This window comes from Culex quinquefasciatus, chromosome 2 (assembly GCF_015732765.1).
Source record: "Culex quinquefasciatus strain JHB chromosome 2, VPISU_Cqui_1.0_pri_paternal, whole genome shotgun sequence".
Taxonomy (NCBI): domain Eukaryota; kingdom Metazoa; phylum Arthropoda; class Insecta; order Diptera; family Culicidae; genus Culex; species Culex quinquefasciatus.
In genome coordinates, this window is record NC_051862.1 from 54,845,725 (window position 1) to 54,868,892 (window position 23,168).

The following is a 23,168-nucleotide window of genomic DNA, read 5'->3' on the forward strand; positions in this document are numbered from 1 at the left end:
TCTTTGTGCATTAATAATCTCTTTCGGTTGTCAATAATTACATTTTGCTTTGCGAAACGATGCTTTGAAGGATGTTTGACATTTGTTCGTTTTTGGTTGCTGAACGTTACCATCATTCTTTCCCATAGCAAAGTTCACCTAAAAAAATATGAGTTTTTTTAGGTCCTATTGTCTTTCTAATGTTTATAGGACATAATAAAAAAAGTCGAGTTCAATTGAGTCGTCATTTGCATCTTTCTGTGATCTGTGATCTTCTTCGATGCATCATCATGGTTCCTTCAATATCGATAGTCGACTGTCATTCCGCCGATTTTGATCAAAAGTTCGTCTTGTTTCGAAACCCAACAGCTAACCATGACTCTGAAGAATTCGATACAAATCAAATCGCTGGATTGGCCCCGGAATCATATATTTCCATTTTTGGTTTAAAAAGTGCCATTTTTATCCTGAATTGGGTCCTAAAATGAAGCTTAGATTGCTGATATTATTGTTTACAGCGATAAAGCTTATTTTTCTGAGCACAATGACCCTTTGTACGACCACAAAGAGTTTAAAATGGATTTTTAAATCAATTTTGAAAAATTACCCTCGCAGTCCTTCTTGACAGAAAAGCTCCTACTTGACAGCTCGTTCCAAGGGGACCATAGTTGATCCATCGAAAAAATGTTGTCTTGTCAAAAAAAAAAATTTGCATTAAAATGAAAAAAAGTGATCAGAATTGGTTTTTAATCGTGTTTTTTACCGTTGTACATAAAAATTGACATAGGGCTTTAGTACCCAATTTATGAATCAATAAGGTATCTGTAGTAACACCAGAAAAGTCTGTAAGACCCATGCCCAAAAATCTGACACCACGATACGGTTGTCAACAAAAGAACGACGATAAAAGACGTCAGACGGCTGAAGACGACTACACTGGAAAGAAATGTACGCAAAATTTGTATGTGTTCGACTGCAATTTAAAATTTATTTGATTTTTTTTTTTCAAATGACCCCCGGCGCGACCTCGTGTGCTTCCTGCCTTTTAAGCACCGTTGAATACGCAAATTATTAGAATTTTTCAAGAAATAAAAATGTGCTAGATCAATTAGCTCAGTATTATTGTAAGGATAGAATCAATTTAAGCAGTTCTCGATAATAATTTTTAACAGGAGTTTTTTTTTCGGATAAACACAATTCAAACCGTAGTCTGTAATCTTTACAGTAATCTTTATTCATATCTGCACTGGAACAAGTCGTATTATATAAGTGTGAGATACTTTTCTATACCAACTAAGTAATAAAAAAAAATAATATGCTGTGATTTCAACCGTATTTCATCAATTCCGTTTCTGTGCTTCAAAACGCATAAAAATTAAATCAATCCAAATTAAACGGCAAAAATAAAGTAATATGTAGCAGTAATAATAATAATAAATAGCTCTCAGACAGGACTTTTTGCTCCGACGACTGCGGGTCACGTCTCATTCACTGCCGCTAAATCTCAAACTTTTACGCGTTACGTCATTTGGGGGAGGAAAATTTAAAAGTATTTGGGAGCTTTTGTTAAAATTTAAAGACTGTTAAAATCAATCAACTCAGTGTTAGTGGGTAGTAGGGAAAGAGAAAGAGGAAAAAAAATACTTAAACGTTAAGATACACAGGGAAAATCACAGGGTAAAGAAGGTCGGCCGCGCGGCGCGCGTTTTACCCTTATTTGCTTCTTTCTCTTTGGATAAATGTTTTTTAAATTGTTAAGAGTTAGTGGGGACGAAAGAAAGAACTTTGTGGAGATCGTCGTTTGAAGAGATGGTTGCGTGCTCTCCGCTCTCTAGCTATTGATAGTTTACGTAGGCTTCGGCAGCTAGGGTGAACGGGATGCTGTGGTCGATCTCGCCGGGTCGGTAGGACAGCATCTGCGGTATTCGTTGCTGCATTGTGGGTGGCGGAGGTGGCGTCGGTTCTTCCTTCGTCGTGGTGAGCAGGTCAGTTGGGTATTGTCCGACGAACGCCGCGGAGTCTTCCGTTGCCAGCTGCATGAGGGCGAGCGCACCCTGGAGCTTGCGGTTGGTTTCGATGGGCGGTTCGTTGAGCGGGCGTGCCGTGTCCTTGCTGGCCACCATCAGCACCGTCGGACGCATCTGGTTTGGGTTTGGCGGGATCGTCGTCGTCGTCGTTTGGGACTCGGTGCTTTGGTTGAGCTGTTGCTTGAGGGCGGCCGTTGAGGTGGTGCTTGAGAGGACTTGCGGCGAGATGATGCTCGGTTCGAGCGGTTTGGCCAGATCTTCCTGCCACGCATCCCGGAGCCATCGCTTCTTGGGGTTGAACGTGAATCGGGTTGGGGGACCGCCGACGCCGTTGCCAGCAACGGCACATTCATCGCCGGATTCGTCCTCCTCTTGGCTGGTCGGTTCCTGCCACTGGATCAGCTTGGGGACGTTCGGTTTGGATTTAGCCGTGATCGGACTGGCGGCCAGGCCCAGCCCGGCGTTCATGTCCAGCTCGCACATCAACCCCTTTCGGCTTTTGAACGGAGACCGCGGCGTAATCGGCGACTGGAACGCACTTCCGGCGTAGTTCTCGTTGTTCATCGGCCCTGATCGATTCTCATTCTCGTTCTGGGACGCACTTCCGCCGCCGTGATGATGATTAGCACTCCGCTTCGGGGTCTTCCGGGTCGGCGTCCGGTCCTCCCGCTCGAGCCGGTACTTTTCGAGCCACTTGAGCACTTCACTGTTTTGCTCCGGGATGGACTGGATTACAAAGTCGTCGCACCGCTTCAGCGTATCGTACGGGTGGTCCGGACAGTGGCGGTTCGCGTGCGTAAACCTCATCTGGCAGTTGGCGGCGGAACAGATGAACGGCCGCTCTCCTGTGTGCAGTCGTTGGTGCGTCTTCAGCTGGCCGGACTGGGTGAAGGCGCGCGTGCAACCCGGATAATCACACTGGTAGGGACGTTCACCTGGAGAATAGAAAGAACATTCGTTAATATTGCAGCAAAAGCTAACTTAACTTAAAGTTGAGTCATTCTTTTCAGTGTGTAATTTTGACATATGACGACCCATGCAGCAAAAATGCAGCTTGAACTCATCATCCAATATGATTTGTCTAAGTGTGAAGAAATTCAACCAACTCAATCGTCTTAAAGTATGATTTAATTACTTGACTTAATCATGCCTTTATAACCATCAAAATTTCAAGTATCCAAACGATTCTAATCCCAAAAACCTCTCCATCCACAACTCACATCCGCACCACAAAGTTCAGCGCTGATGAAGAGATCTCCCCCATCTTACACGCTAAGATCGTAGTGGCGGCACCCCAAAAAAAAATCAATTTAAACCACCTTTAATTTAAAAAATCTGCCTGCTTCCCACACCCTTCTTCCTCGGCCTCATCCTGCGAGCTCTTTTCCTATATACGACCCGCGCGCGCGTAACACCGGTAGCTATTAAAAATCAGCAAAAGATGTACACACGAAACCCCGGCCACGATCGTTTGCCGTCCGGTTCACTTTTTTGTTTGCGGTGGTTTTCTTTTTGGGGCTGTTTGGGCAAATTTTGGGGCTTTTTTATGTGCCTGAGAAAGGTCACGAGGGTTGAAGTCGTTAAAGATTGTGTTTTTTTTTGTCGTGAAAAGCTTGTAATGTCATACAGAACATTCATGAATATTTTTGAAAAATGTATAAATACATGAAAAAGTCACAAAAAAATTAAATCTTGTTTTAAAAATGTTTCAGAAGATGTTTTTAATGACTGTATTCTCTTCCATAACATCGTAGCTCGGATGGCACAGCGACGAAAGAATGAAAATTAATTTTAAAATTATTTTTCAAAAACACATGACAATGTTGCTTTTGAAAAACTTAAATACCTTTTCAATAACTGTAAGTCAGGTCCAGAAGTCATTTTGATAACACTGATATTTATTTCTTAATTTATTGTGAAATTTCACCAAAACTTTCAAGTTCTAATATATTTTTCACGAGCTCTGTAGTTTAATGGAAAGGGTTCGTTCATAATCCACATGATCCTCAATATGAAAAATTGTCAATACAGTCCAGACTCGATTATCCAAATCCTCGATTAACCGAAGTTACGATTATGCAAAGGTTTCTAGAGAATTTCGAAATCTACAGGGAAGAAGGATGCGTGGACATACCGTACCAAACGCTCCGGATCAGTTATGATGTGGTGTGTTTTGAGTACTACTAATCCTTATAACAAATGATAAATGATCATTTAGCCCCCCATGTCCCCATCATCCGTAGAACCCACCTTTTCCGTATTTCTGGGGCTCCTAAATAATTTCCCCGAGGGGGGTTTTCGAGCCAACCAACATGCAAAAGTAAATAGGTGTGTCTGTGAGTGTGCAAAACCTTACGTCAAGAAATTCGGCTGCCCGTCCGCAAAGGTGGTGGTGCTGGCTTTAAAACCCCATTGCTTTGGCCCGGCGGCTTCGACATGCCGACGTATAAAATGCCAATCGCGGGGTTTGCTCTCTTTCGGGCCGAATAGAAGAGGCAGGAGAGATCAAATTTGGCCATCATCTGCTGCACATAGAAATGTTTTTTTGCTTTCTGAGGTTGTCTGTTGTAGTGGTCACAAAGACTAGCGCAGATCGCCAGCTCCGCAGCAGGAAGCAAATTTTGATGAACTGGAGAAGATCGCTGGTTTCCGTTTTTGGGGGTTTCGTGTAAGTCAGCGGGATGGAATAAAATGTGAAGAAAAAGGCTCCAGGTTATGAAATTATGAGGAATGCTCAACTAGAAGTACGACAATTGGGTCCTGAAATTAAGCTTAAATTTGTGATATTATTGTTCACAAGCTTATTTTTCTGAGTAACATGACCCTTTGGACGACCATAGTTGATCCATCGAAAAAATGTTTTCTTGTCATTTTTTGCGTTAAAATGAAAAAAGTGACCAGAAATTGTGTTTAATCGTGTTTTTGACCGTTGTACATAAAAATTGACAGGACTTTAGTACCCAATTCTTGGACATGCGATCGTCAACAAATGTGAAATCTTGATTAGGAAAATTACATTTAGTTTTTAGGGCTATTCTTATTATAATTTCTTTGGTATTGCTGGTACAAACAATTTGTATAATTTATTTTTATATATTAAATTGTAATTGTTAGATAGAGAAAATCTAGAGTTTTTTTAAAGGTCTTTCAAACATATGAAAGACAATTATTATTATTATTATTATTATTATTATAGACAATACTTGAAACAATCTAATAAAATATATATTAAATTTTTTTAAAACTTTTTTGAATTTTTACCAACAATAGTTCCGGCCCGCAGGGCCAAAAGGTTGCACACCCCTGTTATACATCGTTATAGTAGGTGAAAAAAAATTTGTCATACCAAAACTTCTACTTTAAGTCGCTAATAAAGCTGGCATTACACTACCGCAAACAAACAAACAAACTTGCTCTCTTTCGTGTTTGACAGTTTGCCAAACTCGCAAACAAGGCAAAATGTATGCAGGCTGACATTTGTACAAACAAATCCAGGCAAACTGTCAAATAGTGCGAGTTTGTTTGTTTGTTTGCCTTAGTGTAATAGCTCCTTAACTCGTCAGGGTTAAGTCTGATCGTTTTGCGGTCTTCGATAAAGTTGTTCGTCATAAAATTTTACATAAGAATCCCACACCTGACAATGATCCGACACATTTAACGCCACCTTTTGGTGAATTTTGAAATGTTTGCTTTTCCGCATCATACATTTTTGCACAGCTACTTATTTTACCTAAATAATCTAGCCAGGGGGTATATCTCTTGAATTTATCACAATTATTTTTTTTCTTGTCACCCTAATGGCCATTCAAATCACTTTTCTGAATTCCCAACTTTTCCCCAAACTTTAAATAGTACGAATTTCTCACACAAACAATAATTGCGAAAACTGTTTTTGGAAAAGTGAACATCTACCACCGAACAATTTCTAAGTAAGTTAAAAAAAACTATCAACAATTTTATTAAAAATAGAAACTTAACAAAAAAGTTATAAAAACCTACATGAGGCATGAAAAAAAACTTTATCAATCTAAAATAAAAACTCAAATTACACTTAATTTTCTATTTTAAGGTTTTTTTTTCTTCCGGAAACGCCTAGAGAATTAAAAATATTAAAACATCCAAGAGCAAGCCAAAAAATATAATTGAAAAAATTGTTCAAGGTTTATTTTGTGTTTTTGATATTCTAAAAATCCATGTTTATTTATAAATTTGTCAGTATCAGTATTTTAATGTTTGTTTTTTTTTTTTTTAAAATGAAAAATCCAGTTACATATCCCGTCTATTTTAATCCGAAAATTTTCAAACATATTTGAAATGGCCTAGTGTTAAAAATGTCCGAAATTTATTTTACCACTTGAACAATTTGGAAATTATTTTGAAATTTCCAAAAAGCAAGTAAATTTTTATACTGTTGTTTAATAAATCGATAAATCAACCTTTATCTAAATTTCTAAGTTTAATATGAAGCTTGCGTGCTAAATAGGAAAATGTGTTTATTTAATATAAAAGTTATGACAATTTCATCATTTCAAAAGTAAAGAATAAAAAATTACATTTTTCCAACAGTTTTGCATGAGCTCAAATCAGGATTTTTTCTGGTACTTTTGTACCCGACCCTCTCCGATTTCAATGAAACTTTGTAGACATGTTATCCTAGGCCTATATAAGCCATTTTTGTGTATATGGAGCCAGTTACACTCGATAATGACATTTGAGAATGGCGTAAGGTATTTAAATATTTTTGTATTTTGTAATTTAAAAATTACTGTATCTAGAAGCCGTTGCGTCGTATCAAAAAGTGGTCAAAGACAAACTTTTAGGAAATTGGACGGGCTTTCTGAAAAAAATACACTGAAACAAAAATACACGCCACATCTGTGAGATTTTTTGATTTTTAAGTCTAAAACTTAACTTTAAAGGTGATGTCACGATTTTTTTTCGTTCAAAATTTTTAAAAAACCGGTAGTGGCAATCGATTCCCCAGATAATTTTACATAAAAATCTTTATATTGACCATTGTCCTATGTCTAATCCTTGGGAAGATACAGCGGTTTTGAAAATAAAAATGTTGAAAAAAACGGGTTTTTTGGTGGTTTTTAGGAATTTCGATATGACAGACTTGGTTTTTCAGTCTCGTAAATATTTTTACCGGAAAGATCGTCCAATTTCCCATAAGTTTGCCTTTGACAGCTTTTTGATTTGACTCGTTTTTATATTTACGTAAGCAAATTTACTATCCAGGTTTCTACCACACTGGAAAAAATATTTTATTTTCAGTTATTAGCAAAGTAGTTAAGCTTATATCTGTAAGCCCTTACATCCAATTGAAATGCTGTCAAAGACAAACTTATGGGAAATTGGACGAGCTTTCCGGTAAAAATATTTACGAGACTGAAAAACCAAGTCTGTCATATAGAAATTCCTAAAAACCACCAAAAAACCCGTTTTTTCAACATTTTTATTTTCAAGACCGCTGTATCTTCCCAAGGATTAGACATAGGACAATGGTCAATATAAAGATTTTTATGTAAAATTGTCTGGGGAATCGATTGCCACTACCGGTTTTTTTTTAAATTTTGACGTTTAGACCACTTTTCAAAAAAAATGTTTGAGTAAATGATTTCTGTATTTTTTTAGGAGTGATATACCATCCTGCATTTTTCGTCAGTCTTTTGGTAACATTTAGGCTATTCCTTCAAAAATTTCTAACGAAAAAAAATCGTGACATCACCTTTAAATTTAAGTTTTAGACTTAAAAATTAAAAAATCTCATAGATGTGGCGTGTATTTATGTTTCAGTGTATTTTTTTTTCAGAAAGCCCGTCCAATTTCCTACAAGTTTGTCTTTGACCACTTTTTGATACGACGCAACGGCTTTTAGATACAGTAATTTTTAAATTACAAAATACAAAAATATTTAAATACCTTACGCCATTCTCAAATGTTGTTTTCGAGTACTATTGGCTCCATATACACAAAAATGGCTTATATAGGCCTAGGATAACATGTCTACAAAGTTTCATTGAAATCGGAGTGGGTCGGGTACAAAAGTACCAGAAAAATTCCTGATTTGAGCTGGAATTGCTCATGAAAAAACCCTTTAAAAATCTGGTTGATTATTTAACTTTTCATCATTAAAATTTGAATTCCCAAAATACATATTTTTTAATTTTCCATTTTTTTTAAAGTATTTTAGGGTATTAAAAAAGACAATGATTGAGCCATAGTGCTTGATAGTACAAAATCTGGCTTAGGAATTAGGAATTTTCGAAAAAAGCGAATCGGTTTTGTAATCGAAAAGTATTTTTTTAAGTTGTACCGTTTTCGAGTTATAACCTCTTTTGTATATATTTTTATTTATTTTTTTTTTGCATTTCAAAAAGACTTGTTGATAGAAAGTCTCCCCTGACAATTTTTTTTTAAAGCCTCATTTTTTTCTCTTGAGACTTTGAAAATTGGACGATTAGTTTCTGAGACGCAGCCTCAGAAAAAAATCGAATCGATTAAAATTAGTTTTTCAAAGTGTTACCTAATTAGCTTGTAATTTTTAACTGACGATATCTCGGAAACTATTGTACTGGTTCAATTTTCAATTTAAACAAAATTAAGCTTCTCAGAATTTTTTTAATTTAAGCAATTTAAAAAATAAAACCTAACATCTGCGGATACCGTGGAGAATTTCCCTTATCCTCTTAAAAAAGTGAAGCATTGGGACTCCCCATCATCCAAATTCTATATATTCGTCCCCAGAGGTGCGGTGGAGAAGAGAGCTAAGAAATGTTGATTTTTTTTTGTTAAGTAAGACGAAATAATTCAGAACAAAGATTCCAACACTCTTTCCTCGATCCGAAAAAAGGTAACACAAGCCTCACAATTCGCACAATATACGCAATTAAAGCTTATTACTTCTTACCGGGTTATGTTAAAAAGCGCTGCGAACACGTAAAATATATGCGAGTTCCACTAAGAAGCCAGCCAGCAAAAAAAAAAAAAAGACGAAGCCAGCAAACAGCAGCTCGACTCGATCTGCATGTACTTTTAATTTTTGGCAGATGAAATTGTTATGTTTTCTCCGGCCACCATGTAACCATTTCGGGGCTGGAAAGTAAATGAAGTGTTTCCTTTTTCTCAGCACCAAGAAGCAAAAAATGCTACTTTGTGCGCCGCGCGCATCAAATTTTGAGGTTGATTTCATTTCGATCGAGCCGCGCGAACGTGTGTGGCAATTTTTAAATTGCAAATTTATTTTTCAAGTCTTCATTTGCAAACTACCGTTTGGCTCGGAATCGGAACGGGGAGGCATTTAAAAAGAAATAACTTTCTACGCGCAGTAAAACTTTCATCCTTTTTCCACGAAAAAAGGAAAACAAAGCGTCCCAGAACGGAACGCAACAAAGAACAGTAAAAGAGGGATAATCACGTGAGGACGAACGCTACGTTCTCGTGTTCCCATTCAAATGCGTGCCAGGACGAGGGCAAACAACAAATCCATCCGGAATCGTCCTTTTTTTTACCTGTCCCATTGTTGTACAATCTCCGAGTCCCTTTACCGTGCGTCCCTCGAAGGTTGCTTTTCAAAAGAATTCTAGCTTGAATAGTGCCAAATATAGAAAGCTTCCCTTAAATTTTTAGGGTGAGCCCTAAAGGTACACCTTTTAAACAAAAAAGTATCCTCGCAGCGTCACGGAACACGTGCAAAACGAGTTTTGGTGTTGTTTGGGGTGCGCACCAGGATTAAAACGTGGTTCCAACGTGATACACCATGCCTTCGGTGTTTGAAAGAATGTGTCGAGTCATGTACGATCCTGTTGGATCGGCGAATCCTGTTTTTGGCTTTTTGTTTGGAAGCACAAATGTGTCTCTTTTAGGAGGGGTGTGCTCTCCTTCCAGGAACATTAATTCCAGCTCAAAACGTTCAAGGTTCGCTGCATGTTCCATGCTCGTTATTCAAATTGGAAACCCAACGTTTGTAGTCTTATTTTGCTGTACATCTCTCGCCACCATCTGGTTGGCCTTCGTTCATTCATCAAAAACTCTCCAATATGCAAAGCTATGCCAAGCTATTATCCCTCCCTAATTAAGGTTCGCTTGTCTAGTCTTGCGCGGAGAAGCCTTCCCTGAAGATCTCGCGCGATTTCCTTTCCAGCTCGCTGGCTCGATTCTCGCAGAATTCGCTTGGATTGTGGTTTTCTTCTCTCCCCTCGCGTACGCCTTGAATGTATTCGTGAGTGTGATGGTATTTCGGTCGGTCCCCTTTTTCCTGAACCATTCCACACATAACAGCGCCGCAGAGTTCAACGCAAGGGGAAGCTGGCAGCAGCAGCAACAGGCTGTTGTTTACGCCAATTTTTCCTTCTGCGTGCTTCTTCGGCGTGGCAACGTCGTAGTTTACGGCCACGCCATATCTGCTTCGCGTTAAATGGCTTAAATCGCTCTTCGGGGTTTGCCACATGTGTGTACGTGCGTGCTTGAAATCCATGTTCGTCGTAATAGTTTCGCTTGTAAGTTCTGCGAGTGCTTCATTTTCGGGCTTCTTTCCGGAGCAATAAACCAGGAAAGAGGTACGCGGGGCTGGTTGTTGCATGGTTCTTGGAGAGTGGCTTATTAATTCACGTTGTGTGCAATTATTTAGCTTTGCTGCTACCGGTAGGTCTCCTAGAGCGAAGAAAATGGCCACCTTTGGGTTGACTGAGCCGGGAATTTTCCTTTAGGGATACTGGATAGCATGTGCATAATATGTCCATCTAACAGTCTGCATCTTTTATGGAGAAACTTTCTGCTCACCTTTCTCTTGTAGTTGGTTATTAAGGATATCATGCGAATATACTGCAGTTACTTGATCATATTCTTCCAACAATCTGCGTCTTTTTTGGAGATACTACTCGGCTTCCTCTTGTATTTGGTATTCAGGATATCATGCGAATATGCTGTTGTTACTTGATCATGTTCCTCCAACGATCTGCATCTTTCTTGGAGATACTGCTCAGCTTCTTCTTGTGTTTGGTATTCAGGATATCATGCGGATATACAGTTGTTACTTGATCATGTTCCTCCAACAATCTGCGTCTTTCTTGGAGATACTGCTCAGCTTCTTGTTGTATTTGGGTTTCGGGATATCATGCGAATATACTGTTGTTACTTGATTATGTTCTTCCAACAATCAGCATCTTTCATGGAGATGCTCACAATCTGCGTCTTTATTGGAGATACTGCTCAGCTTCCTCTTGTGTTTGGTATTCAGGATATCATGCGAATATACTGTTGTTACTTGATCATCTTCCAACAATCTGCGTCTTTCTTGGAGGTACTGCTCAGCTTCTTGTTGTATTTGGGTTTCGGGATATCATGCGAACATACTGTTGTTACTTGATCATGTTCCTCCAACAATCTGCATCTTTCTTGGAGATACTGCTCAGCTTCCTCTTGCATTTGGTATTCAGGATATCATGCGAAAATACAGTTGTTACTTGATCATGTTCCTCCAACGATCTGCATCTTTCTTGGAGATATTGCTCAGCTTCAGAATCCTAGAAAAGCTAAAAAATATTTATGAACAAACAGAAACGCAATAAAGTGCAACACATTCCCTAACATGAATCAGAAGTCCGTGATAGGGAAATGCTATTTTTCTTTAATGAGCCCATTTCCCAGAAAAAAAGTAACCTGAACTGCCTAACTGCATCGGAGAAACCGCGGCATAGAAAAAAAAATACAAAGCGTCACAAATACGAGATTCCACCGCCAACAACAACAAAAAAGTGCAACCCCAAAAGCCAGCTTTTAAACACACACACACACACACACACGTACGCGGAAATGTGCAACCCCAATTCCACACCACAACAGTGGCCAATTTAAAAAGCTTCTTTCTTCCGTGCCGACCCACAACCAACACACACACACATTCGGGGCCTGAGGTGTGTTATCTGCAAAATTTTGGCAATGCGGCCGCCTCTCCCGATACGGTTGGACGGTCTCCGCGATCAGGTTGATTGCAGATGCTGCTGACGGAGCGGCCAAATTTTAGCAACAGCACCCGGACCAGATGGGAGTCCACCGAAAGGAGAGGGAAGAAAGAAAGAAAAAACTCGGAGAAAATGGAAAAGGCGAATAATTTTCGAAATTGGGGTCCCCCCGGGTTCTGGTGCTGTTTGTGGTCGTCGCAGCAGGTGTTTAAAACCTGCTCGGACCAGCTTGGGCACGTTGCATAGGACGGGACTGGTGTGTAGCATTAAACTAGGAATGGTCGAAAGGGTCAGCTTTTGTAGGTAGCACTCTTAGTCTGGATCAATGCAAAAAGATTTTTTTTATATATTAAAAACTGGAGTTGATTTGATGGAGCAATCAAAGTCTTTAGAAACTGAGCAATTCTCTACGAAATCGGTCTTTTTTCTTAAATTTTAATTTTTGTATTTTTTAATACGACTGAAACTTTTTTGGTGCCTTCGGTATGCCCTAAGAAGCCACTGTGAGAAGTTTGTCCATATAATTTTCCATACAAATTTGGCAGCTGGCCATACAAAAATGATGTATGAAAATTCAAAAATCTGTATCTTTTGAAGGAATTTTTTGATCGATTTGGTGTCTTCGGCATAGTTGTAGGTATGGATCCACGACACGACACGACACTGGAAAAAAATGATACACGGTTAAAAAAATATTGGTGATTTTTTATTTAACATTTCGTCACTAAAACTTGATTTGCAACAAAACACTATTTTTATTTTTATTTTTTTTATATGTTTTAGAGGACATCGAATGCCAACTTTTCAGAAATTTCTAGGTTGTGCAAAAAATCTTTAAGCGAGTTATAAATTTTTGATTCAATACTATTTTTTTCAAAAAATCGAAAAATTGGTCGCAAAAATTTTTCAACTTCATTTTTCGATGTAAAATCAAATTGGCAATCAAAAATTACTCTAGTGAAATTTTGATAAAGTGCACCGTTTTCAAGTTAAATCCATTTTTAGGTGACTTTTTTGAAAATAGTCGCAGTTTGCCCACTTTTGAAAAAAAATATTTTTGAAAAGCTGAGAAAATTCTCAATATTTTGCTTTTTTGAACTTTGTTGATACGACCCTTGGTTGCTGAAATATTGCCATGCTAAGGTTTAAAAACAAGAAAATTGATGTTTTTTAAGTCCAACTCAAACAACACACCATTTTCAAATATCGATTTCTCAGCAACTATTTTTTTCAAATATTTTTTTCAAAAAGATCGGAAAATTTCACGAATGTTTCATATTTTAACATTGAAAATCGGACCATTGATTTTCAATGTTAAAATATGAAACATTCGTGAAATTTTCCGATCTTTTTGAAAAAAATATTCTCAAAATTTTTTAACCAAGACTAACATTTTAAAAGGGCGTAATATTGAATGTTTTGCTATACAGCTGCTAAATTTGTATGGAAAATTAAATGGACAAACTAATGATGCAAAATGGCTTCTTTGGGCATACCGAAAGCACAAAAAAGTTTCAGTCGGATTAAAAAATAGAAAAATAATCGAATGACCGAAATCTGAGAGAACTGCTCAACTGTCTTTTTAAATAGTTAGAACAGACATCAACAAGAATTTCAGGTTCTTGAAAATGGTTCACCGAAATGGCCACTTGCCAGCCAACCAGTATTTCGAAAAAAGGAAATAAAATCAAATGACAGGACAGAAAATGACATCAAATGTATGAAAAAATCAGCAAATTGGATAGAGTTCGGTGCGAGTGCTTAACCTGCCAAACATACGAGAATTTCCCCTATTAGACTTATGACAAACAAAATCGCACTTTATTGTGTTTGACAGTTTGCCAAATTTACAAACAAAGCAAAGTGTATGCAGGCTGACGTTTCAACAAACAAATTTCGGTAAACAAACAAAAGTCAAAAAGTACACTCAAAGTAAAAAGTATCCTTTTTTCAAGTTCACCCGTCGTCACCCTTTAAAAGGGTATCGAAAATGTACTGAATTTGACATACCCTTTTAAAAGGGTGACGCCGGGTGAACTTTGAAAAAGGATAGAAAGTATCCTTTTTGAGGATTGAAAGTACCCTTTTGAGGGATACTTCTGACTTTGAGTGTACGGGTTTATTTGTTCGTTTGTCATAGTCTACAGTCCAGCCTCGATTATCCGAAGGCCTTGGCAAATTTTTTGTTGTTATCGTATTTTTGATAGTCGAGCTTAAATATGAATAAACTACTTTAAAGTGTTTAGATTTTTTTAAATCTAAGATAGCGGCCAAAGAGGATATTATGAAATATTTGGAGCTTAACATTTCAAAAGGGCACAAAACTTTTGTAAACAATAGTGTATCCCTTTCACTCGAAGGACAGTTTGCATAAGGTGTTTACAAAAGTTTTGTGCCCTAATGAAATGGAAAGCACGATTTAAATGAATGCATTACTTTTAGAGAATCAACTATTTAAGTTTGACTAAAATAGGGCCGTATAACTCAAATATTATGTTTAACCCTGATCGGTCATATATGACCCAAAAATAAAAATGTCCTATATTTTTTTTGGTCTTAAGAACCATTTTCCAACAATTAACTGAACAAATCTGGATTTTTTTTTTTTTTTTTGAAGAGATCCAATAAACCAAATTTACAGTTTTTTCAAAGAGTATTTCCCTTCTCTCTGGTTTTTTGCTTTTTGGGTGTTTTTGAAAGCGCCTTGAATCAGGAGTATTAAAAACACTCAAAAAGCAAAAACTGTAAATTTGGTTTATTGGACCTTTTTAAAACAAAACTCCAGAAATATTTTTTCAAAGTTCCATAAAAATCTTCGGGAAAATCTAACTTTGGATAATCGTGGCTTCCGATAAAATTTGAAATAGAAAAAGACTACCCATTTTTTAATAAACGTTATACTTCCCTATGTGCAAAAAGACATGCTGAAGCAGGTATTACAGGGTGGCCACCAGATTTCGATTTTCAATTTCCCGGTTTTTTCCCGGTTTTCTCCCGAGCCCAGAAGGAATTTTCCGAAATGTTTTTAAACCAAACTACAATGTTTTTTTAGGCTAACGTTAGTACCAACATACTTTTTGAACGCATACATTTGGTTCAAATTTGAATTCCTCAAGAAAGCTTTCAAATCTTGAGTAAAAAGTAAGTATGTTGTAAACGAAGCCGTTTTTATCTGTTTCCAATCGAAACATCTAATTTCCATAATGATTGGGATTTTTCATCATCATACATGTAGATTGTTTAACCTCAAAATTTAAAAAATCGTTTTATTTTTTAGAATGAGATTAATTATTACTACAATTTATTAATTTTAAAGAAAAGAATTGCAAAAATAAATTGTTATCAACAGTTATGTAAATGCTCGTTAATTCGTTAGTTGCCTCGAAAAATCAGGGGGCACAAAATATTTAAAAAAAAAAAACATCAAAATTTTAATTGAAATTTAAGTGCAACCAGCTGAAATCAATATAAAATGCATTCCCTAAATATATTGTTTTTTTTTTAAATTTCTGAAAATTTTACATAAATTTCAAAAAAAATCAAATCACAATCAAATTATTCGCTCTACAGCATTGCCTTGGCGTTCTCGATTGCGAGATTCCTACTCAAAACTAGGTGTCCTCTTTTTACACCTTAGCTTCCATCCACCCCGGGATTCGAACTGACGACCTTTGGATTGTTAGTCCAACTGCCTTCCAGCGACTCCACCGAGGCAGGACCCAGGGAGACGACTCCTACACCTGGACTGAGCTAACGACCTAACCTTTTTTAGGTTAGACCAACATTTACTTCCCTTCCGACGGAAGGCGTTATCTGACAAATCTCGTCTCGAAAAATGCCACCAGGACCGTCTGGGATCGAACCCAGGCCGACTGGGTGAGAGGCAATCACGCTTACCCCTACACCATGGTCCCGGCCATGGTGTAGGGGTAAGCGTAATTTCAAACGACATTTAAAAAAACTTTGCAAAAAAAATTCATTGCAAGTTGTCCTTAATAATTTGTCTGGCTGAGAATCTCAAATATTATCAAATAAAATAATATTTACAAACAGAAACTCCATGATATTATTATTTTTATGTTGAAATATGTTATAATTCAACGGTTCTCAACCTTTTCTAGGCTAGGTACCCTTTTTCGTGTTACTTAAGCTGCTGGTACCCCCTAGCGTTCATACATGAAATTTTTCGTTTGCATGAGATTTTTTTACATTCCAATTCACGAAGAAAGAAACATCAATTTTGAAGTATTAAAAATGTCGTAAATCTTGTTTCTAGAGTTGTTTAAAAACATGTACTGGATAGGCCCCACAACGTCCATGTACATTTCTTCAAATCAGTTTTTTTTTTCTTTTTGCCTTCCTCACCTCACTGAGGCAAGGCTATAAAATCACTCGAAAAATGAACTTCTTAAATACACCTCCTAGACATACCTTCACGTATACCTATCGACTCAGAATCAAATTCTGAACAAATGTCTGTGGGGATGTGTGTAGACATGATTTTTTTCCACACGATTATCTCAGAACTGGCTGAACCGATTTTGGCCGGATCCGCCTTATTCTGTTCGTTTTGGGGTCCCCTAAGTCCCTATTAAATTTTATTTTGTTTAGTAAAGTATTTAAAAAGTTATGCCAAGAAAAACATTTTTGTAGACACAAAAAAGGGTGATTTTTGCATAACCTCAAAAGGCCGGGTCTTTTTGTTTACGTGCGAGAGTTGCGCCAGATGCGAAACGCCCGGTTGCCACATTGCTTCAAATGAGAGTCTGCATGTTTTCTGGAAAAGTCTGTATCAGGCATATATTTTTTTGATAAACTTATTTTCATTATTACTTTGTTAATGTGAGGAAGGCACTATCCACCTAAGGGTGGATTAAGAAACGTTTTTTTTAATAAAGCTTCATAATAAAATGTTGTTTCCTGTTTTTCTTTAAAACTACTGAAAATGTCTTTAAATTTAGAGATTTTTTTTGTAAATTAAATTTTCGTTTTCTTTTTCATTTCTACAAACATCCCCCATATTTTTTTAAATTTTATTTTTATGTAAATTTAAATTTTGTAAATAGTATTTTTTTGAAGTTGTAGCTATTTTCAATTGAAAAATTATTCTATTAAATGGTTGAGAAAATTCTTTTCTGCTTTCTTTTTTGAACATTTTTTATCCATTCTTTTGTTGCATATACAAATTTAAAACAAATAATTGTAGAAAAAGAAAAATACAAAAAATCTCAAAAACAGTGCACTTTACTTCAAATTCATAAAATTTCTAAACGAATGCAAATTATAGATTTATCATTCAAATATTTTTAAAACATTTTCTGATTGGTCAAAAACAATTCGCCTGTAATTCATTGCACCTTAAGCTATGAACAAGATTGTCCGTTCGACGCAGTGGTGAACGCAGAACGCTGTGCTAGTTCGATTTTTCCATCAACTGTCAGTCGAACAATCTACAGGGGTTGCTTTGTTCAATGGTCGATGACTGGCAGGCTATGATGACAGGCGCAAAATTTTGCGTTTGCGTCCAGGCCTGACGGACAATCTTGTTCTTACCTTTAAGCATGGTTGTTATTTTTTTATTCAAAGCAATTTGTTTTTTTTTATTCTCTCAAATATTTTGTTTGGGACAAATGTTCGCCATTGCGGGGTTTGTCCTCCGGACCCCCTGAGACCGCTCGTGGTACCCCCAGGGGTATATGTACCCCAGGTTGAGAATCGCTGGTAGAGGAAACATTTTGCTTTATTAAAAAAAATCGCCTTGTAAAAATATAATAGGATACAAAAAACATCCATAACCAAGAAGCATGAGTCTACTACACAAATTCAAACATAGTTTTCGCGAATTCTTCATTTATAATAACAGGAATAATATTCTAATTGAGAAAAGAACATTTTTTTTTTTTTTTTTTTTTTGCGGATCGAGGTGGGATAGCCAGGATCAAGTCAGTCCAAGTCCGGTTGTGTAAAGGAACGGTAATGGTCGTGTCAATCACGTGCGGATCGCTCGCACTCCATGGGAGCGGGGATTGAGGACATGATTGGGTAGGTTAAAATGAGATTGTGTTTGTGAGAGTATGTAATCGTGTAATGATGTAAATAAGCTAAATCAAAACTTCGTGCTCAATCGCCGCCCCCAATGTTCATTAAAAACCCCGTTCGCACGAGCTTCCCAAAATCAGCGCTATAGGTTTAAACTGTCGAGACTGTTAAACCCCACAGAACTGACTCCAAGGAACCCTAGCGAACGGAGTACACTATCCACGCACAAATGGACCTTTACTAACCGATTATTAAACCATCCCAACAAACGCAAAGTTATCAAAATGAATTTATATGTTGAGGTTTACAATCAATCAACGAAAGTAATTAATTAACAGAAGCAAAGAAAACAACAGAAAACAATGTTTAAAAGCTTAACAGGCCCTCGTCTTGTCACGTCCGTCATAAGTCTTGTTTGCTGAAAGTTTAAATGGTTAGTGTTGTAGTTAATCGTATTCAACATGACCATAATAGGCAGGCCTGTAATACGATTACTTTACTGATTTGTTACTTAGCTTTTGAGAGGACGACCCCGCAACCGCCGTCAGATGTCCTAGATCACCTTCGCCAGTTGATGTCGGAATTGGTCAGTAACGAATTTGACCTGGTCATCCTTTGACCAGCTCCGCTGATGAGGCTGGGTACCTGCAAATATTAAACAAAGGTGGCGGCAGTATCTTTTTTCTCCTAATTTCTAAGGAACGAACTCATTAGGGACAATAAACCCTACAAATCTTCTCTAAATAATAATAAAAATAAAACTGAAGCTCATGGTTAAAATAAGTGTGCCTAAACCTAAATGCACTTCTAAATTTCTAAATGGTCTAGCTTAATTCCGCTTAACACCTAACATTTCTAAATTGTCTGTTGAACAAGCAAAAGGCTTATGTAACAACAGAAAGTATTCTTTTTTAAAACCTGTTATAGAAAGTAATGTGGAGATAACAAACAGATAAATATTGTAATGTTGAAAATAATTATCCTAAATACTCTAATCATTGATTTCAAAATTGTATGGCAAGCAGGGAAAAGAAAATCTTAAATTGTGGTTCAAAGTAAATAGGCCCGGAATAAATTAAATTATTAGTTAATTAAATAAAAAAATGTAACTTATCGGAGATCTATACTAAAGAAACCTATGATGTATTCCAAATTTAAAGGAAATAAAAAAAATAGTAGAGAGCAAAAGATGAAAACTAACTGCCGACCTGTCGCGTCTGTCAGTAGTCCTGTCGTACATTACAAATAGAAACAGACACTTCGACCAAATCAACTATAATTTAAATCCAATTATTCATCTACGGAAACCTAACTAACTTTAATCAACAACCTAAACTAAACTGCCTGAATGTAAATTTAATCTCAAATCCTTAAATGTTTTATTACAACGCCAAATAAGGTAAAGGACCTTTTTAAACCAGCCTTGCCGCTTCCAAAAACCAATAAACATAAATGAACAGATCATAAGTTTGCACACAAGCTTTGCAAACAAAAGTGTATCTCTATAATACCTTATGTAAACTGTCATTTAAGTGAAGGAGACACACTCTTGTTCACAAAACCCATGCGCCCTTTTGAAATGTTAGGCTCCATTTGATCGTCAAGGCTCCAGTAGACCCTCGATTCGCAACAATGGTAGATACAACCATAATCCGTCAACCGTTAGTTCAACAGATTAACGAATTTTGTCCGATGTCATTACATTATTGATTGACCGAGACTCTATGGAAATTTTGACATATCAAAATAATACACAGCTTATAATATACTTATAGATCTATGTTTTCTGCAGCCCTACCAGGCCTAGAAGAGGCATCTGTTTATTGTGAGTAGCCGCTTGTTTTCAGAGTTCATTTTTTCAATTTAAAAGGGAGGGAGACTATTTGCTTCAATGAACTCCTACTTAAGACCTGGGACCATCTCTAACACTGATCACTCCTAGCTAGGAATTTACACCTAGACACAATGTAGAGATCCGATCGCAAGTGTTGGCCGGATAATTGGGTAATATTATCAATATTTAATTTTATAATTGAGCCAACCCGCTAGCGGCGACAAGATCCTTACTCATGCCCAAGGAATTGAGAAAAGAACATATTGAATAAATTAAAGAGGCTTTTGTCAAATTTTAACTAAACTTAAAATATTTTCCCGGTTTGTCAGTCGAATTCCCGAGTTTTTCCCGGTTTTCTCCCGGTGGATAAAAATCCCGGTTTTCCCGGTTTTTTCCCGAGGTGGCCACCCTGGGTATTAGTCTATGGCAAACAAACTAACACTCTTTGACAGTTTGGCATGTTGACGGAAAGTTTTTCGAGCAATGTTTCGTTATTTTGGTTGTTTTCAATTAAAACATCACTGTAAAAAAAGCCTGCAATTTTCTCTTGTTGACTTTGTTTGTTCGTGGTATTTTCAGTATTTAGTAGCGAGTTTTGATTCAAAATTGTGTTGAGTTCGTAAAGCTTCTCTTATTTTTTTTCTTCGGGGATTTCTCTATATTTTTATCCCAATAATATTCTTCTTTTACTGCTGGTAACCTAGAAATTTATTATTGGAAGTTTATCCAATTCCACATGAACCAGATTTTCAACACCATGACAACTAGGGTTGCCAGGTCAAAATTGAAAAAATCTGGCCTAGTGCTGAAAAACAACCAGAATAATCTGACCGATGAAAATCTAAAAATTATGAGAAGGAAGGACATGAATTAATTCAAAAGCTTTTCTGACTGACACTTGAAAATCTATCATTCTTAGATTTATCTGGCAGCCTGGCAACTTTGATGACAACCATCGTTCTTTTTAAGAAGGTAAGGGAAAATCTCCACGGTATCCTGAAGTATGTTTCGCTTGGATTTGGATGGTTGGTTTGTTTTCGAATTCTTCGAATAATTCTCATAGAGACGTAGCGTTCTATCGTGCTGCCATCTGTGCAAAAGTGGAAAAGTGCTGAGTCATCGTTTAAAAATAGACGGCGTTTTATCTCGCCCAGCAAAATGAAGTCGATAAAGTAGTCGGTTTCGATGGAGGAAATGTGGAAAGCGAGGTCTAAAAATAGCGACGCCATCCCCCTATATATAACTTGTATTCTTGTCTGATTCTTTGATCCAACTATTTCAGTCTAAGTCCTTCTTAACTCACAAGCTTCAACGCTTTCAACTGTATTCCAATCCAAAGGACGGGGGATCGAATCCCGCCGAAAGCTAGATAAGACACCGTCTATTTTTAGACGATGGCTCAGCACTTTTCCACTTACAAAAACCAGATGGCAGCACGATGTAACACCACATCTCTATGGTGCTGCGATCTAGTTTTTTTTACGTGCAAAAGTGGAAAAATTCTGAGCCATCGTCTAACACTGGACGGAATTTTATAAGCAAACAATTTTGACATTTTTGGATACCTTGAAGTCATCAATATTAAAGCTTAAAAATTTACACAAAACTGTGATTTTGAATTTTCTAAAAATAATCAGCAAAAATAACCAACAATCAAGACTCACCGGTGTGCGTCCGCAGGTGCGCCTGCAGAGATTTCTCCCGCGGGAAGACCCGGTTGCAGTAACGGCACTTGATCGCCGACGGTGAAATGGAACCTTCCACCATCAACGTGGTGAGTGCCTCCGATCGGGGCCGGCCCCGTTTGTTCTCGAGCTTTTCCGCCGAGCTGGAACCGCTGGCATTAAGGCCACCACCGGAATGATGATGGTTCTTCCAGGTTCCGGACGGAGGCGATCCGCACGCCGAAACCGGACTGGTCAGGCTTTCGGGAGGCCACCCGAGGACGCCCCCGCCGGACGCACCAGAACCGTACTGGTGGAACTGCTTCGAGTCACTGCCGGGCGTTCCGGGAAAGGACGACGGTCCGAACATGGTGGCCGGATTGCCCGAACCGCCGGAAGGCGGACTGCTCACGTACTGTTGTGATGAAAGTGACGTTTTAATCCGTTTTGGTGTATCCATTTTTATTTGTGTGTCTCCCCTCTGTTTTGCGCAAGTTTCTTCTTGTTTTGGCTCAAACCAATCCAACTGGAAGTTGATCTATTTTGAAAACAATTCACTCAAAAATCACAACGCACTGACGCATAACTTTACACGCAACGAATAAATTCCGCACAAAAAAATGCCCAAATACGACGCCTTTTTTATTTGCACCGCTGGCATCCATTTAACTTTTTTTAAACCTCAAGACCGCGTTTGCTTCTTCTTTATTTTGTTTTACTCTTTTCTCTTTCTCTCTCGAAACACGACGCGACGCGCACACGCAACTTGCTCGGCGCAGGTTTCTCAATCGACTGAATTCAAAAATAATTTCGGGGCTTTAAAAGCGCGCGAAAGCAGGGTTGCACAAAAGGAGAAAACGTCACACGCAGCAGCAAACGTCTTGCGGGATGACGTGTGGGCAGAGCAGTTTTCAGTGACGGGAAGTTGTCATCGCGGGAGAGTTGCGTGAACGTGTTCCGTGAATTGAGGTTTTTGACGGAGGGCTACGTTGCATCGGTCTGTGCGATTCAAAACGTTATGAGGCTCGAAGTTGATTGAGTCCTGCCATTTGCTAACGTTTGTCGTTTTGATTGAATGTCACAGAGACGAATGCTAGAGTTTGCGATTGTGAAGGCTAACTAAATCAAAATACGAGCGCAGCATTGAAGTTTGAGGCCCAAAATAAAAACATGAAAAATCATAAAATTGCTCGTACTTTTGTCAAACGAACGGGGTCACTTTTTAGTTTTACACCCCTTATACATGGAGTTCATACACACTACCAAACGTTTGTTTTAATGGTGTGCGTAAGCGCCGTGTAAAAAGTGACAGTTCGTCACTTTTTAGTTTGACTTTGACCAACCAACGGGGTACAAACTAAAAATGTGGCAAACGAAAAAGTGACCAACTACCGGGGGTTGAGTGTCAAGAGGTTTCGGATGGCTTACAGGAGGAACGACAAAACGCGTGCGTACAGTCAAAGCGGTTGAAAAAGACTTTTATTTACATAAACAGACTGTGACAGCTAGAGGAGCACGTCACTCACGACAAGCGCAGTAGCGCAGCAAAAAGAGGGGGGCAGTGGTTGTTATCTCAACACCCCTGCTCAACCACAGCACCATCTCAACTACAAAAACAGTAGCTCCAACTCTCCGGACAATCCGAAGCATCCCGTCTACA

The 23,168-nt window shown here is 37.8% G+C and overlaps 1 protein-coding gene across 1 annotated transcript; it reads right to left on the bottom strand.

The window, feature by feature from the left end:
- Positions 1-1,192: 1,192 nt before the first annotated feature.
- On the bottom strand, positions 1,193-22,288 carry LOC6040282 (metal regulatory transcription factor 1). Its single transcript, XM_038255934.1, has 2 exons — positions 21,509-22,288; positions 1,193-2,941 (listed from the first exon to the last, which is right to left on the bottom strand). The coding sequence occupies exons 1-2, from the start codon at positions 21,966-21,968 to the stop codon at positions 1,815-1,817; spliced, it is 1,587 nt and encodes a 528-aa protein (XP_038111862.1). The 5' UTR covers positions 21,969-22,288; the 3' UTR covers positions 1,193-1,814.
- Between the last annotated feature and the right edge of the window lie 880 nt (positions 22,289-23,168).

Coding starts and splice junctions, on each gene's coding strand:
- LOC6040282 (XM_038255934.1), bottom strand. CDS start 21,968: ATGGATACACCAAAACGGATTAAAACGTCACTTTCATCACAACAGTAC. Junction 2,942..21,508: donor GCACCTGCGGACGCACACCG/GTGAGTCTTGAT, acceptor TCTATTCTCCAG/GTGAACGTCCCTACCAGTGT.